The sequence below is a fragment of the Pygoscelis adeliae genome, unplaced genomic scaffold, assembly GCF_000699105.1.
Source record: "Pygoscelis adeliae isolate BGI_AS28 unplaced genomic scaffold, ASM69910v1 Scaffold104, whole genome shotgun sequence".
Classification (NCBI taxonomy): domain Eukaryota; kingdom Metazoa; phylum Chordata; class Aves; order Sphenisciformes; family Spheniscidae; genus Pygoscelis; species Pygoscelis adeliae.
The window spans coordinates 104,139-121,677 of NW_008824655.1; the positions used below are offsets into that span (position 1 = coordinate 104,139).

The 17,539-nt window shown below is 41.0% G+C and overlaps 1 protein-coding gene across 1 annotated transcript in view; it reads right to left on the minus strand.

The window, feature by feature from the left end:
• The window catches only part of IMPG2 (interphotoreceptor matrix proteoglycan 2), a gene marked incomplete at its 3' end in the record, with an annotated part of 61,429 nt that overhangs the window by 31,089 nt on the left and 12,801 nt on the right, over positions 1-17,539 (minus strand). Inside the window, exons 3-5 of the mRNA XM_009322568.1 lie at positions 16,637-16,803; positions 4,169-4,200; positions 4,047-4,070 (exon numbers count right to left, since the gene is read on the minus strand). Of these exons, the coding sequence (XP_009320843.1) occupies positions 4,047-4,070; positions 4,169-4,200; positions 16,637-16,803 (223 nt within the window). The remainder of the gene's footprint in view (positions 1-4,046; positions 4,071-4,168; positions 4,201-16,636; positions 16,804-17,539) is intronic.

Sequence of the window (17,539 nt, forward strand, 5' to 3'; positions counted from 1 at the left end):
GTGCAGATGTTCAAAAATTTCTGAAATGAGCAATATCATTGCCAAGTCCATATGCAGACAGTAAAGGAGCTCAGGTATGTTTCTACTTCACTGCAGGCAGAACTGCTGAACTGTTGAAATGATCCCAGCACGGAAGACAAACTTTTTCTTTCAAGAAGCACATGTAGATAAACAGTACAAAATTTGAGTTGATACATCAAACATTGCTGACACACCTCCGATGAAATATAGATCCTAAATCTGCCAATGTATTTCAAAGCGGAGAACACGGACAGAACAAAGGAGTTCCGGACATGATTCATTGTGACTAATTTCAGTGAGTCCAGAATCAGCAAGCACCACTCAGAAAGGACGCATGCTTCTATTTATTTCATTTGACATTAATAGCCACTTCTGAAGAAGTGAAAAATTAGTGCATTGTATTCATCCTTTTCAACTATCCCACACTCCTTATCTATTCTTCAGTATGTTATTGTGCATACAGCATTCAAGCAAGGCTCTGACATAAAAGCTATGCTTTTCTATTGCAGCAATTTTGTGCTACTCCTTTGCCTCCAGTTGATTCTCAAGATCGGGCTTTTGACCCCCCCAGGAATTAGACAAAACAACTGTCCTATTGTCACGAGACACACTCCAAAATTAAGAGAGCAAAATTCATAATGCAAAGTCCCAACAACCTACTGAATAAAGCAATTATTAAAAGTCTTTAGCTGACGCAGCGCTCCCACACTTCCCACTGGGGCAAGACTCCATAATGTCCACTGGGCTGCTCTATACACATCTGGATTATGTCCCATGTATTACTTTTCCTTTGAGGTTTTCTCCTCAGTGGTACTTAGTTTAATCCCTCCGTTCCTTAAAAGGCCAGGCTAGCCGAGCGTTTAACCTATGTGAATGCATGCACTAGCCTTACAGGAACAAACTTTCATCCTGCTGTTACGCAACTGTCAGTAAAGCCAGACTGTGAGTTATTCTGGGAAGTAAATTACACAAGTACAAGCCACCTTTCTGTAGGCTACACTAAAACTATCCTAGCATTTAACTAGCTGAAACCAGCTTTTTCCAGCTAGATAGAGACATGGTATTGACATCTAGGTAGGATTATGAGACGTATTAAATGATTTAAATCACAGTTTCGATTCTACAGCTATTTATAGCTTTCAGCACAGTTTTGCTTTAATCTAGAAAGGTAGTGTAGTTAAAATAACCAACAGATATCCAGGGCCTGTCTTCTGTTCCAGATCAGCCTCAAATTAAGGAAATGGACCCCCAATTGTTTCACAGAAAAAACAGATTGGTCAAAGCTCATAAAAAGAAAACACTCTTAGTTTCTTGTGCCTGGGCTATGCTCTAGAAAATGAACCTACTGCAAAAATGCCTATGTTCTTATCAGTGGGAAAACAGACTGGGAAATATGCCTAGTGCTAGGCCTCCAAACTGAAACGACTGCTTCTGCACAGTCATCAGAGAAACTGGAGTTCCCCAGAGGACAAGTCAGAGCACCTCTGTTAGACCCCTGCTTCGAGGCATCCCCTGGAGAAGCCTGTCCTCCCCTGGCAACGTGGGAGCCTCACCTGAACGTCTCAGCTAGATACCTAAAGCTGGTGCTTTAGGATAGTCCTGCCATCCCTTGAGATATGAGACCAGGTCAATTCCCCGTTCTGACACAGACGGCACAGCTGGGTGGCAATACAGCCATGCTCAAATCATTGCATCGCATTGCCCGGCACTGGACCAGCCTCTCTCTGCACATGTGGGTCAGCAGGTGACTACAGCACTGCCCAGGAAACGGCAGAAGCTCTCACACAACGGCACTCGCATCTCCTTCTGTGCAGAGGGGACTTGATGCTGGATTTCCCACACTGTGCCTTAAGGACTGGGGGTGATCCTGGTTTAGGTCCTTGCTCCGATTTCTTACAGAACATTTTTAAAAGGTCTTCATTTTATTCTGATGTGTACTGGGAAGTCTAGTATATTTTTCCGTGAAACAGTAATGTTGGCTGTTGGCAATACTGAGATGGTTCACTCACTCCTCTTGATGGAGGACGTCTGAAGTTAGATGAGACATCTTCTACCCATGACAGCCAATGTTTTTATATGACCCTGGCTTACAAACTTCACTTCTTAAACCTTGTGGTGCAGAGATGCCCAGGACGCTCTTAGAATAAGGGTTGTGGGGTTTTTTTTAATTTTGCCAAAATAAATTATATTAATTTCTTCCTGATGCCTCGTTATCCAGAGCAAATCTACCTGTTTCTATCTCACTGCTTCAGTCTTGTATCACTCTCTGTATGCAATAAAACACTATCATATGCAAGCACAAGACAAACAACAACTTTTAGAAGAAAAGATATAGTAAAACCAAAGTTTAAACTGACGGTGATAACAGAGATCCCATCCTAAAGCTACAAACAATCTGAAGTAATATATAGTGGGATAAAAGCAGTGTGTTTTTGAGAGAGATGCAATAAAGCCCCACAGTGAATTGAGTTGCGTAAAGCTTGACAATTGTCTACTGGAGCCCCTTTAATGCCTGTCACAAAGCACTCGATAAGATGACTTTTGTACGAGTACAACATTCATCACTCCGATCCACCTTTCAACCAAATGCCAGGCTTTTTGCATTGTTAGGTTGTTTAGCCCAGTGCATGTAGGGACTCTAGATTAATTAGTGTTGACTCTCATTCCTCTCATATATCTCCACGCTTACTAGATTCCCTGAATGATCACACAGAGGGATACACTAGGTATTCAAACTCAAACTTCTTCAGAAAGATGAATTTTTTCAGAGTCGTCAGCATTCAAACTGAGATAACTGTATCTCTGAATTCACATTTTCTGATAAATAAGATGTGGTTCCATTCACGTAAAGAGCCAGTCTAGAGAATGACTGATGCTAATGAGAAAGAATCGGACCCACAAAGTTTACAAGGACAAGATGATTTTTAAAAAATTTATTTTCTCTTCAAAAAGAAAAGGGTATAAAAGTTTGGTCAATGTTGCATTCTCAACAGAGAAAGTTCTGAACAGATGTACGCTACCCAGTTGACCTGGAGGCTTCAGGGAGTGCTCATGTCAGAGGAGTGTGCAGCTCAACAGGACAGAGAGAAACCAATCTCTTAGGAACCACTTTTGCCCTTATTGTCTCATGTTATTAATTTCAATATATAATGTTTTGGTTATGAAATCATTATGAGGATATCTAATTTGGGAGGTTGGGGTTTTTTTTAAAGTCTGTTAAGTGATTACTCTTCCCAGTAAATGAATTACTCACATTTATCATGGCTTTATATGGCCAGTAAAGCAGGGAATCGAACCTGCCAATTTTTCAGAGGAGTTCAGCGCTAGGTTGTTTGGGTTTGAATTGCTCTAAAAATAACAGCTTAGATTAAGTTCTGAGTACGAATGGAGTAATAATTTGAACTCTCAGTTTGAAAAAGACATGAAAATAACAGGTCAAGTTCAGGTTTGCTTTGGTGAAAAGAAGCCACAATTCAGACTACTTTTCATTTTTATTGCCTTGTTAAAAGTGTGAGGAGCCCAAGCAGCCAATTCCCTTGTAACTGTTTTTAGAGCACATCTCTGAAAAGTTTTTTTTAAAAAACATTTCAAAAACATTCTACTTTTTTGCTTTTTGTAATGATGACCAGGAGTACCTTAAAGCCTTTGGGAGATGTTCACAGGATAACCGGAACACTAACACAAGTAACTATGGACACATCTCTTTCCCAAAATAGATTTCCCCCACTAAACCTCTTCAGGTAAATAGCCTGCATCTGTGCCCGACAGCCAACAAGGTGATGACATACTTAAGCAAAAGTACAAGCCCCAGATTGGCTGAGATATTTTGAGCACGTCAAGCATGCTAGGACAGCCTGCGAGAGGTTCACATGCCGGAACCGCAGGATTTCTCCACCACACTTTTCTATACGCCCTTTTGCACAAAGGTGAATTTTGTTCATCTTCAGTGCACAAATCAACTCCAGCAGCAGCAGGAACTGGAGAAAGGACCGATCACAAGGCTTTAAGAAGGGAAAATTACTTACCCACATGACCAATCAGTGCAGGAGCTGACAAGAAAAAGAGAGAAAAGGTTACAAAATGTCACAACTCAGTCCTGCTGTTATCTCCAGGCAGAATAAAATGCAAGGCAAACACAGGTACTCACCTGCCCATCGCTTCCTTTGTGTAGGACAGTTTCTGGAAAACAAACAAACAAACCAACCCTGAGTATATTTGCGTATCATAAGGTGAAAGGAACCGAAATGCCGTTTATACCACTTTGTTTCCTACCCTGTGCCAAAATAATTATCTTTTCTTTGTTCTATGTTCATTTTTTAAGTTCAAACTTTATTAACAAAGTCCTCTCTGAAAAGAAAATGTGTCCTACATTTCCAAAATACAACTGAAACTCAACAACAGACACTGTAAAGAGCACTAAGTTTGTCAGAAGATGCACTACATTTCTGCATTTTCCTGCACTGTTCTGCAGGAACGATGTTCTCTCACCTTAGAGGAGGCTAGTAATAAGATAATTTTAAGCAAGCAGTCTTAAGAAATACACTATTACTTCTGCTATTTGTTTATAGATTTAAAACCATCTTTTCGAAAGTATAGTTACAGCTTAAAATAACATAGTAGGATTAGTCTGATGACTTTGTTTAGGGTTATACAAGTGACATGGATGACATTTTTTCACCTATTGGTGAAAAGGCAGGGGCACACAGTTCACAATTTTTCATCAGAATTCTCCTGGTGTTAGTGACATCAGTTCTAGAGAGGGGTCACAGGAGTTTCTGTGGGGAACCCTACAAGAAGTGGAGGAGATCCTGAGCAGTTTGCAGCATGATAGCTGTTGAGGAATAACGCTGTGTCTTGCTGCTGTACCAATGTGAACAGAATACAAAATACTTACACAAGATTATTGTCGAGCCACAAAATTTCTGTTTCTCTCTGGTTTTAGGGGAAAGGGGGTTGTTTGGCGGTTTGTTTATTGGGCTGGCTTTCTTTACATAATCAATGCAGATATATTTTTCAGTAAAAACTCAACCCAAAGTTGATCAGCTCAAATACCTACTTTGAAGTTAATTACAATAAACTTAACACATAGTATTTCCACTTTGAAAACTCCTCTGCAAAACACCCATATGTATTTAGCGACCTAAGGACTGACACTCTAAGCTATCCTGGTGATTCTTTTTGTGAAGGAGAAGAGAAAAGGCAGAAGAGACTTTCTGAACAGGTTAGCCTGCTCATTCTCTTCACCTGTGTTTCTAAGGAAGTCTAGAAGTTCAGTTTTTATTGATTCAGAGCCACCCCAATGACTATCTTTCTCTTCTTTCCAGGACATCTGTGGACAGTAAGTGCGATCACAGCTAGAACGGCAGGCAGCCTGGATATCAGCCTGAGGAGGGCTTGCCAAAATACTAATTTCAGTCAGCTTGCTTTTCATCATGTCCTTTGGCCAACCTTTATTGTACAAGTCCATTAAATGAAGTATTTGGAGATACTTTAGTATGAAAAACTAAGACACGGTGAGACCAGTTTTAAGTGATGAACAAAGAAACTAGCAAGACTAGGTAGTCTAACAGTGAAGAGTCTAACTCAGGGCCAATAAAACTGTACTGGACTTTGGGTATTTTTTTTAAGAGGTCATTACACTGCTCTATGCAGTGCTTGTACTCAGCTTTAGTGCACTGGGATCTGCAAGGAATAGAGGCTGATTCCCTCTCTACAAGCTTTTGGAAAGTTATATATAAGTAGTAGCCCTTTTAGTAAAAGGTGTTTGTTCATTAGAAAAAGAGACTTTCTTCCATATTCAGTCAGTCAAGGCAGTTTGTAGGTGCTATTAAAAACAAAACTGCTTATTAGGGGCCCCACACGTGTTTTTAATACCACCTGGTAGTCAGTACCCAGCAGCTTTACTCACTAGTCCACAAAGGCCATTGACAGCAGAGGTCAGTAAGGTCCTGATCATTTCATAGAGCAAGGAAACCGAGACGCCCCAGGGAGGGGTGCCTTGGCCAAAGGGCCAAAGTTCTGTTGCAGGGCAGCTTGAGGAGCTGGTAGCACCCAGCTTCCCCAAACCGGGGTTCCAGGACTTAACCAATATGTCTTGTTATTTCCAAGTCTTCTATTCAAGAAATTATAAGAACAACTTATAAGAACCAGACCCGAAATGCCAAATTATTATTTTAATGGCCAAGGCCTAGAATAACAAACATGACACACTGTCTCCACATCTACATTTAAAAAACAGGCATCAAATGACTAAGTTCTCATCCAATTTTGTAGTAAACTAGCAAAGCCTAATACTGTATGATTGGCTTTGAATGACAGCTTCTGCGTAGGGTAGCTGGATTATTCCTTAATTCACCTAGTTCAGGACAGAATATTCTCTCTTCACTGCAAATCACATCTTTTGTGAAATAAAATAACTTCAAAGGATCACATGCTTTAAATGACTGTTTAAACGACCTGACTTTTCACCATTCTTTCTCAGACAAAATCTCTCACTGGGTTCAACAGGAGCTTTGAGAAATAATGGTAAAGATTGTCACCCTTACATTTGGTTGCTATATAACGCTGTGAAGCTATTGCAAAAACAACAAAAAATGCATGAACTGTAAATTACAAATGAGTTGATGAAAGAATTATCAGCCCTCCATTAAAACCCATATGCCAATGCAAAGCTTGCACAGAGATTATCATCATCTTGCAGCTTTATGTCACAGGTAAAATCTTAGGTTTTACAGTAAATTCAGAAGGAAAGTATGATCTCAATACCCAGTCTTCAGTTTCTTACAGTCTACAGAGGGCTGAAAAACAGATTCACACATTTTGGATCAGTCTCACAGACTGAAATATAAGACTTGGTTTTTATAATGTTGAATACTTTGGTTTTTTTCAGCTGAGGATGTGAAAATGAAGCATTCCCCTATTGCTAAGCTGGCATGGTCTGCAATAGTTTGTAGTGTGATTGCCTTCCTCTCTCTTAAATGTCTAATTTGCGTTCCAGTCTGCGGTGGGGGCAAGCACTGACATACTTGAATTTCATGGCAAACAGGCACCTTTTTCGCATAATTAGAAGTCAAGGTCTCTAGAGTTATAATATTGGCTTGGTTTCTCATTCAGTACAGAGTAGCCTTTGCCAAATCACCTCATCTCTCTGGCTCAGTTCCTTCATTAACAATATGGAGTTATAAACATACCTACCGCACAAGGATCTGCAAGGATTAACATCTTTACCCTTTGAATACTTGAAGTGATCTATAAATAGTTCTACATAGCTGCTGCAGCAGGCACATCAAAGCTCGAGGGGATGGCTTTTACTTGGTGAAGCCACCTCTGGCAGATGCTTTGTATAAAATTAGTTCCCTTGAAGTGACACCTTGATAACATTATTATACTAATTCTTCTAAAGCTGGGAGCTCAGTTTTGTGTCAGTTGCACTACCGCTTCCCTTTCTCAACAGACCAGTTAGTTTTATATAATGCAAAATTATCACGAATTAGTAAGAGTCCATAGCATTAAATACAAGCTACCACAATACCACAAATCCCATACAGTACCGACTGGATGGATGAGCTTCTATCACCTTGTGAACTTGCAGGAAAAGAAATTATATGGGATACTCTTGTCTGATCCTAAGAGACGATCGTTACGCACAGAAGACAAAATATCTTGGAGACAATTACAGGCAGGAGAAAAAGGTAGAGGAAATGTCAAGGAGATCTTAAATAATCTCATATTAGTCTAATCCCATCTGTTTAGGATTGTACCAAGCATGTTTGATTTAACCCACCTGTACACATCATTTCCAACAGGAAAGTCATACCAAGAAACGATTCTCTCTTTGCCTGTCCTGATTCCCCACCACAGCACGCAGCAGAACCACACTCTCATGGAGGCAAGGCCAAAGCACTGGGGGGAATTCAAGGAAATGGACAACAACGTCCAGAACTGAAGCTGGAGAGAAAGGCCAGGATGGAGAACAGTGCTCCGAGGCACAGCCCTGACACAGAAGGTGAAAATATGGTCTACAGTGAGTAAGAGGAGAGATAGCAGGAAAAGCTTAGTGGAACAGAATTTCTTTTAGCGATGTTCAACTTGAAATGAAGGCTGGAGATCTACAGTAAGGTGTCAGAAACAAGCTAAGGGTCCAGTCTGTCCAGGAGGAATCAGCTCTGCAGCAGAGGTGAACTCTCAACATAGAAGTGATTCTTCAATGTGTGTCAGGCAGTGTTATCTAGAAACGAGGTACAAATCAGGGAAAACAAGGAAGAACTGCAGATTTGCAAAGTAAAGGAGCTGATCAGACAAGGATGATGAGGGTGAAGTATCGGTTCTGAGCTCTGCCTGGAAAGAGATGAGCACAGGCTTCACAGCTGACAGTTTCCGTGCTGTGCCAGGTGTCAAAAAGAGACTGAAAAGGAAGATTTAGGCTGGAACCAGAGGAGAGTGACCAGAGAGAGAATTAACACAGGAAGAGCTTAAGAGATGAAAGGGAGATGAGGGAAGATTTGGAGAAGCAACTGGAGCTAATTAATCTATTTGCTTATATGTGGTGAAGGTTTGGGGTTTTTTTTCTTTTTAAGTTAGAGGAGGCTAAAACTTGCAATGCAAAAAGAAAGAGCCAAGTCAACAGGAGAATAGTGAGTGTGGGGATAAGAAAGGGGGTGAAGGAAATCTGACATAATGGCTCAAAGGAGGGCAACAGAAGACATTTTTTTTTGCATCTGTAAGGAGGGGTGGAGGGTGTGAAAGAGCAGATGAAATCTGCTTTTTTCCAGATGTAGAAGAAACCAGAGATGTTCTATGCAAAGAAAAAAAATGTTAAGGTATCTAAGTCAGCAATCAATAAGATACTGGAAACTGTGATTAGGACATTTGATTAAACAGAGAAAGACAATGGTTAGCAAAGAAGACCACAGAACAGGAAAAGGAGAAACAGCAGAAGAGGCCTTTCTGCCTCAGAGGAACCTTAGAAAGACAAAATCATCTAACGCGTGAGGTGATCAGAAACTACAGCACTTGGGAGTAAGTGGTTACAAATGACTCATGTCATTGGGGTGCTACGTCCCACCTTTGAACACAGCTCAGAATTCAGGAAAAATAATGTATTTTACATTGCTAAGTGCCCATTTCAGCATGCAAAGAAGGTGTTTTGTTATGCTACCCATTAAGGCATCCTAAGGCAGGGTTGCCTTCTGCCCCTTTCATCCTAGTCTCCCTCACTGAGCAGTTAGTCTGTGCTCCAAAAACACTGAAACAGATAGAGCTGCTGATGGGCTTAAAAGTCAACGCTAAACACATGTACTGCTGAGTCAGCACAATTGCAGGTTTTGTTTCTTGGCCCAGGAGCTTTTAGAGTTGACTTTTTGCAGGTGAGCACCTCCTGCCACTGTTTTGGGGATTCCTGGGGAAACTGTCTGCCTTTTGGTTCTCAGACAAAGCTGTACTACAAACTCCTTTCCACGGCTAACTCTCAGCTCAACTCTTGGATCTCAGCCCCACCAAAAGGTGCACACAGCACAAATCTCCCTCTCATCAGCATCCAAAAATCACACAGCCCTGCTTCCTTTGGAAAAGATTCATGACCTAACCCATGTCGTCATGTGTCTCATTTGCCCAGCACTGTTCAGATATGCTTTGTTATACACATGGGGCTGTATATGAGCCCTCAGCAGGTATAGCTGAGTATCTGCACAATGACTTAAGTTACATGAGCTCCCTTAATTCTTCATTTCTTGTGACAGCTTTTCTCAATATGTCTTGTTGTTGTAGATTGTCATCAGATCTACAAGGAACAGCAACTCATTAAAACTTTATTTTCTGAAATTTGATTGAAGCTTGGAGGAAGAGAGATTGGGACACGTAATCTGGCGTAAAGGATGGATTTGCCCTATTACATGCCCACACTGGAAATGCAGGATGCAGACAGAACTTTACAACGGGAGCACTGCAGTATCATGCTTTAAGCTGCATTTTGCTATGGACTTGGGAAGGAGAGTCTACTTTTATTGGAAAGGTGAGGGTCTATTCCATTAGAGTCTCTTGGTAAAACATAAATTTCCTGAATTCTTCAGGAACTGTAAAACATCAAGTTTCAGGATTTTGATGAATTAAAAAATGGCCCCAAATTAACTGACCAAACAGAACAATGACAAAAGTCATGCAAGTTGGTGGACGTCTTTGCTTGCTTTAAGTGCCTTGATAAACAGAAAGGTCACAACAATTATCTCGGCTCACCATGACTTAACTAGATGTGTGGCAATTAAACAGATGAAGTATGACCGTCAGTATTTTTAGGTCCTCTCCACCCACCAAGGAACATTATTAGACGTATTTCAAGGTAGCCACTGCACTAACAACTCAGATACTAGTTCCTGGCAGGGCCTGCTGAGTAGTTGTGCTTCGTCACCACGTGGGAAGAAGCTCTATGCAGACAGAAACCAGGGTTAAGCAGCTGGCATGGCCCTGACTTGTATCTCTTGCTCCAGGAAAAAGTTACTTCTTCACCTTTATCTACATTTCCCCTATTTGCTTAGGTCTTTTCTCTCTCTTGGGAATAAGGACTCTGAGACTGCCACAAATAATAAATGGCCAAAGGCTGGGGAATCACAGAGTTAGGAGACCCTCACATGCCAGCAGTAACTTGGCAGCTACACAGCATTACTGGATGTATTCTAAATTCTGATTGTCACTTTTGTCTTCCTCTGGGCCTATACACACAGCAGTCTACCTACTTGTTTTGCTGTTGTTATTGTTGTTATCCTGTTTGATAGTCACATGAGTGTGGGTTAGGTTCAGAGCATGCTGGCAATTCAAAATAGTATTAAACAAGAGGCTGTAAGACCGCTCACATTAATCACCCAAGAAAATCTCCAACTTTTTATTTTTTCCTCACAGCCAAAGGCTACCTTCAAAATGTCAGCATGCGCTACAGCTAAATGTTATAATACAGTTTGTATTACAACAGCAGTAAAAGTCTTATGCTGGACATGCACGTGTGTCTTATTCCCTTGTTTTCTGTGATACGACATCAGGCTAATGAAAAAAATGGAAATTAAAGAATTTATAAGCATGACTTGGTAAAGATTGTTTTTTATTCACTAGGAAGGAACTGGGGGGGGTTCCTCCTCTTCTAATCACAGTACATTTATGAATTACATTCATAACAAGACCTGACATTGTTTCTTGCTATATAAGCATATATACTACTAGTCAATGTGAAATCACCTGAGGCTCCATAAAGAATGTAAGCAATCAAGGTATCCGCAAGGTAAAAGGTCCTCACCAATATCTTTCAACAGAAGCTGAGTTTTTACAGTGTATTCTGCACACTGTGGTTTTGTTTTTGATTTTAAAGAACCACAAACTATATAAGGATGTGATTGAGTAAACATCTACTTTTTTAAACCTCTTGAAAATATCTTTGTTCTTACTACCGCTCCACATTTTTCACACCTTCAGTTCTTTTAACTTTGTTCCTTCACACTTAAACATTCAGTGCAGCATCTTCTGATGCAATTTGCACAAAATGTTGCTTGCAACTTCTTATATTAGTTGCTCTGTATATGCTACAGATTGGTGTTGCACAAGGTGTGCAAAATTTTGTTTAGGCACCACAAAGCCACCAATTTTCTGAACTTTCCACATCTCTTCAACAAATAAAATTTGGAAGAGCATCTGGTTGTTGTGGTACACCTTTTCCAGTTGCATTCTGGCTGAAACAGTAGCAGAGCTTTGTGGTGTTGAAATTAAAAGGATTAAAAAAAGGAAAAAAAAGAAAAGGAACCTGACACATGAGTTGAGGTTTTAGTCCACCTGGCTTGATTTCTTCTTCCTAATCACTGTCAGCAGCAGATGCCTCTATGGAAGTTGTATGAAGCTCCAAAAACTGGACAGGAACCTTAAGAGATTTCTCAGCATGCTAAGGAGACACAGTAGACAACAAGTCTACAAAAAAAGTTCTTTTGACTGTTATAGTCTTTGGTTCTCAATCTGCAATAAGTCCATTGTCCAGAAATATTACAAATAGAAGAGAAAAAAGCAAACTTTGTCCCCAACAGCTTTGCTCAGCCCTAACACGCCACAGGGGAAGCAGAAGTTTGTATTGCTCTGCTGAAGCTCCTGGATGTGAGGACGGGGCACTGGTAGTCTAGCTTGGGAGCTCACCACACACCCAAACCACCTCCTGCCTGCACACCTGCTGAGCAGGTCCCAGCAGCTAAAGGAAGAAACAAGGGAAGCATTGGCAACTCACTCTCCTTTAATCTTCTTATTTACTATAAGAATAGCCTGCGTATGAAAATTCAAACCTCTGGTTCCGTTTCATATGACAAGCTGCACAGAATTAAAGAAAAATTGTAGAAAGAAATAGACAGGGAAGCCATTTTTTTTTAGCTAAAAAAACCCTCCTTGTAGAATCCCCAGAACACAGAGAAGAAGAAAAAGTCCTCTATAAAAGACAGAAAACGCAGGAAAGCAGGTGTCAAAACAGGTTGGCCAACTACTCCAGAACTGCTGCATTATTTCAGTAATTTATAAAGTAAAAAAAATGTACTCAGCAGCTATGTGGGCATCTTCCAAAGAATATCATATGCCAGCTGTAAATGCTCCTATGAACAGTACAGATTGTGCTGTTTTGGCAGCAGTGCTTCAATTTTGTAGCAAGAAGTACAAGGCTCCTGGGAAATCGATACTTACTTTTGCTCGTGTTCCTCCTCTCTTGGATTTTTCAAAAATTATCTAGCAAAAGTGTGAACACAGCCGCAGTCACAAGGCAGAGTGGGGGCAAGTTTCGGCAATACCAGAATTCCAGACACACGTGTCCCAAAGCGTAGAACGACCACGGGAATGGGATGAATGAGAACATTCTACATAATACAGAGTTATACTCCCCCTGAAATACAGCTACACAGTAAGGAACAGAGAGTTAATTTATATGAAGGAAGGCTTATATGAAGAAATATACTGCAAGGAAAACTTCCCTTTGGATTAGAATTACCTTCTCCTTTTCCATTTCTGCCAAGATTTGAAAAGAGATGGAGGGATAACATAATCCCACACTTTGTAAATCTACTTAATATCCAAAGAAATTAGTTAGGCTAGTATTCATCCTATGTAAAGTGCTTTCATTTACCATGATCACACAAAGTAAAATGAAAGAATTTTTTTGGGGGAAAAAAACTCCGAATACTTAAAATAATTTTTTATGGTTGGTATAAATCTGTTCATCTGCTTTTTCTGAAAATCTGGCGGGTGATTTGCTTTAAGGATCTGATGAAAACTTAGTATATGTATTATATATTACTGTATAACACGCATATACATACACACATGTATAGGCAATCAAACAGAGGCAGGCCTCAGTTCTCCAAGACAACATATGGCGCACAGCTTGCTTATTACAGGGCAGCAAAAGCATTGCCTTCTGAGGCACACCTCCCCTACCAGTAGAAGCCATCTGATGGCAAAAGAGCAAATTCCAGCTATGTATACCTTCAACTCCACCAAATTAGTCAAGTCTTTTTGACTGAACAACATTTTTCCTGAAGGAAGAAGTATGAGAGCTGGGACCAGATATCAGCTGGTCTAAGCGCTTGCTGATATCCAGTAAGAAAGTGTGTGGAAAGCAAGAGAAATAGAATTTTTCTTTACATGAACTAAGCCGTGCTGGAGCAGACATTGCAAGATCCGTAGGTGTGCGACAGTGATTACCAGTGATTAGAGGAAAGGGTAAGAAATAAAACCAGGAAGGAAGGCTAATAAAGTGTCATTTAATTGCACTGCTCAAAACAAAAACTCCACACTACAACAAAAATAGCATGAAAGCAATCATTTTGCTGAATTACCGTTTCTTGAGAGCAAACCCCACAGATTTATTTTGCCTAATTTTCAGATATGCTGAACTCCTTTTGAGAGAGAGAGGGAAAATTCATGGCATGCAGCACTTCTAAAAATTGAATTTCATGTTGCCATCTACTAAAAAGTAATACAGAAAGATACTCTAGAATAAGACTGCCAGAAACTGCCAACACGCACAGTACAAAAGAGGTGGCAGATCAATGCTATGGCAGTAATAGCCAATATATAGCAAAAGAAAAGCAGAAATACTTTGATCAGCTGCAGGCTCTAAACTAAACTCTTGAAATTAACCACAGATGATTCACAGACACTGGAGAGCAGAGGAAGATTAGAAACAAGTGGTATTTAGTGAGGCATATAATGGCCAGACAAAGAACTACCGCCAAACACAAGGCATATAATGGCCAAAGAACTACTGCCAACCACGTACGCTGCTTTTCTACAGTGCCAGGTAGAAGTCAGTCTTCCTTTTAAGCAAGTGAGAGTGTGGACTATTCACACGTATCACGCATGGACACTACAAAGTACTGTGTATGCTGTGAAATGATGGCAGCCCTTTGGTGAGAAGTGCTCAGCACTTTATAGATCAAACCTAAGGAATGGAGAAAAAAAAAATGGCAACAGCTGACCACGAACAAATGAATGAACATGCTGTAATGAGAGAAAAAAAATCCCACAAGGGAAAGGTTTAGCCATGCAACTTGCTCAGCTTAGCTGGTGAAAGCAGAAAGAACAAGAGGGTAGGACACAGTGCTTTAGAAAATGCGCTCGGTCCCACAGGCTGAGCCCCAGTTCTTACTACCGCATTAGACTGGAGCAAGCAACTAGCAGGAGGAAGGATGTTCTTAAAAGCAGAGTAGTAACTGCTGCATCTGTTTGGACTTAATGTTCTCAGAGCTGCTTTAAAGAGGTTTCACACTCTGACAAGAATTTTGTGCATAAGCACATATGAGAAAGAGTGAGTCGGTACTAGAGTTAGCAATTAAATCCATACTCTGACCTATGTATTCAAAAATACACCATCAGACCTTCTGAAGCTGGCTGATTGGGGGATGGGATAGAGTGATCTTGCCTTCAGTCTTTGGTTCAAATTTAAACTGAGTTCAGGCTTTTATTTCAAAAAAGTTACCCGGCAGATTTGTCACATTTTACGTGGAGCGCAGTGGTGACAGCATTCAATCCCCCTTAACACAAACTAGTCTCCCATCAAATCAGCCCAACAACCATCACCTTTTATCAACTATGCTGGAAGCAAATAGAAGGATGAACAGTCTTTTTCCAGAATATTGCAATACTGAAGGGAATATATCCATTTACAGGAGAAAGAAAACCTAAATTACACATAAACCATCTGAATAAATCATCAAACACAGAGCACTTCATCTGACTCCACTGTAATGTTGAAGGGGCATACCCAGAAAGGTAAAGCAGCAGTGGGAAGTTAGATGCACCATCCTGCTTCCAAGAATCATCCTGATTTCTTTTAGTAAGCTCCCACTATAGATCATCTCACTACCAAAATCTTACATAAAGCAATGATACATTCACTGTGTACATAAATTTCACGTTAATTTTATTTGTCTCCATCTTTTTGCAAAGTCTTCTAAGGACAACAGTACCATCAGACATCATAGAAGCAAACTTTGGCTAGCATCCACCTGTGAAGACTAACATGCAGGCTCAGAAAAAAACCCTCTCTCCATTATCCACAACAGTTTTCATACTCACATTCCCTAGTGCGCATTCCTAGCATAGAAGTCCGTAAGAAAGCAGAAAGGAAAAATCCGTACTAGCAGAACATGACTGATTCTGTGGGATCATACATTGAAGACTTATGATAAGTTTCATAAAACTACTCATCCATTAGCTTGCAAAAATAGAAGACATTGTAATCTTAAAGAAGATCCATAAACCGTCATACATTTTAAGACAGCTTTTTATCCAGATAAATTAAGATATCTACCGTATCTTAGATGCATACAAAGTTAAGCACTTAATTTGGTACTAAGGACTTAATTTTAAAATTCACAGACTCCTGAAAAGACATCTTCATATTTCATTTGTGATAGGCTTCTTTAGTTTAGCTTAATGCTCCTTTTTTTTTTTTGCTTTAAGTTAAAATAATCTTGCTTCAACTGAAATAACAGAGAAGACATTCAGCAATTTTTTATTAAGTTGTTTTACACTCGTACTCTGATTTTAACCTCTGCAACTCCCCATGATGATAATGTTATCAATTGCCTTCATAGGACACTAAAGGTCTTTAAATTTATAGCCACGCTCATTTCAGTCAGGCTGCAGGGCACAGACGTCACAAACCTACAGCAACATAAAACATCAAACACGTAATTTTGCCATACGTCTTGGTAGCATCAGAAATACAGCTCAGAACTTCCTGATTCGAAGTGCCATTTGAGCTGAAGGCATCTCCATGTGCAGTTCAGAGCAGGAAGGCTGCTACATGCCACAGAGGGCAATGCACCAGAGCCTGCCTCATGTCATGCTGCCTTTTCAGACAAGGGGACTAGACATCATCCAATTGTCAGGAACATACCTATTGAAGACAACATTTTCTTCATCATCGCTGCTTTTACCTCCATCAGATCAGCTACAACTTTGTTTTTGGAACTGATCTCAGAACTATGGATCCAAGAGCTTGGATACTCATGCCTGTCCATTTTAAGTGCTCCACATGTTACCGCATGTCACAGTGGGACATTTTGCCCTTGCTCATGAGAAAACACCAGCCAGGTGCTGCACCCACCTTCACAATCAGTCTCCGGTGCTCCTCAGACTGACTGAAGTTCGTGCCTATTTCAAAGATACCCATCGTTCCTTCCTCACACAGGCTCATCCAGGTGTGATATTCTTCACGCTCTGGCAGTCTATCCCAGAATATCTTGAAGATCTCCCAGACTGTTTCCTGACACACTGAAGGCACAAGAAAGGTCTGGTGTTAGTACAACAGGAGTGCTTCCACGGCATGGGTGGCCAGGATAGTATTGTCCAAACGTTGTATGCTTTTCAGTACATTAATATATAGAACGCAGTGACGATACACCTACATGTAAATGTGTAAGGCATTGAAGGGACTGAGTATTGGGTTTGCGTGGCAAGGTTTTGGTAGCGGGGCGGCTATAGGAGTGGCTTCTGTGAGAAGCTGCTAGAAGCTTCCCCCATGTCCAACAGAGCCAATGCCAGCTGGCTCCAAGACAAACCTGCAGCTGGCCAAGGCCAAGCCCATCAGCGATGGTGGTAGCGCTTCTGTGATAACATGTTAAAGAAAGGGAGGGAAAAAAACCCTGCACAATGCCAGCAGCAGTCAGAAGAGAGGAGTGAGAATATGTGAAAGAAACAACTCTGCAGACACCAAGGTGACTGAAGAAGGAGGGGCAGGAGGTGCTCCAGGCGCCGGAGCAGAGATTCCCCTGCAGCCTGTGGTGAAGACCACGGTGAGGCAGGCTGTCCCCCTGCAGCCCATGGAGGTTAACGGTGGAGCAGATATCCACCTGCAGCCCATGGAAGACTCCATGCTGGAGCAGGTGGATGCTCAAAGGAGGCTGTGGCCCCATGGAAAGCCCACGCTGGAGCAGCTTTGCTGGCAGGACTTGTGGCCCTGTGGGGGACCCACGCTGGAGCAGCCTGTTCCTGAAGGACTGCACCCCCT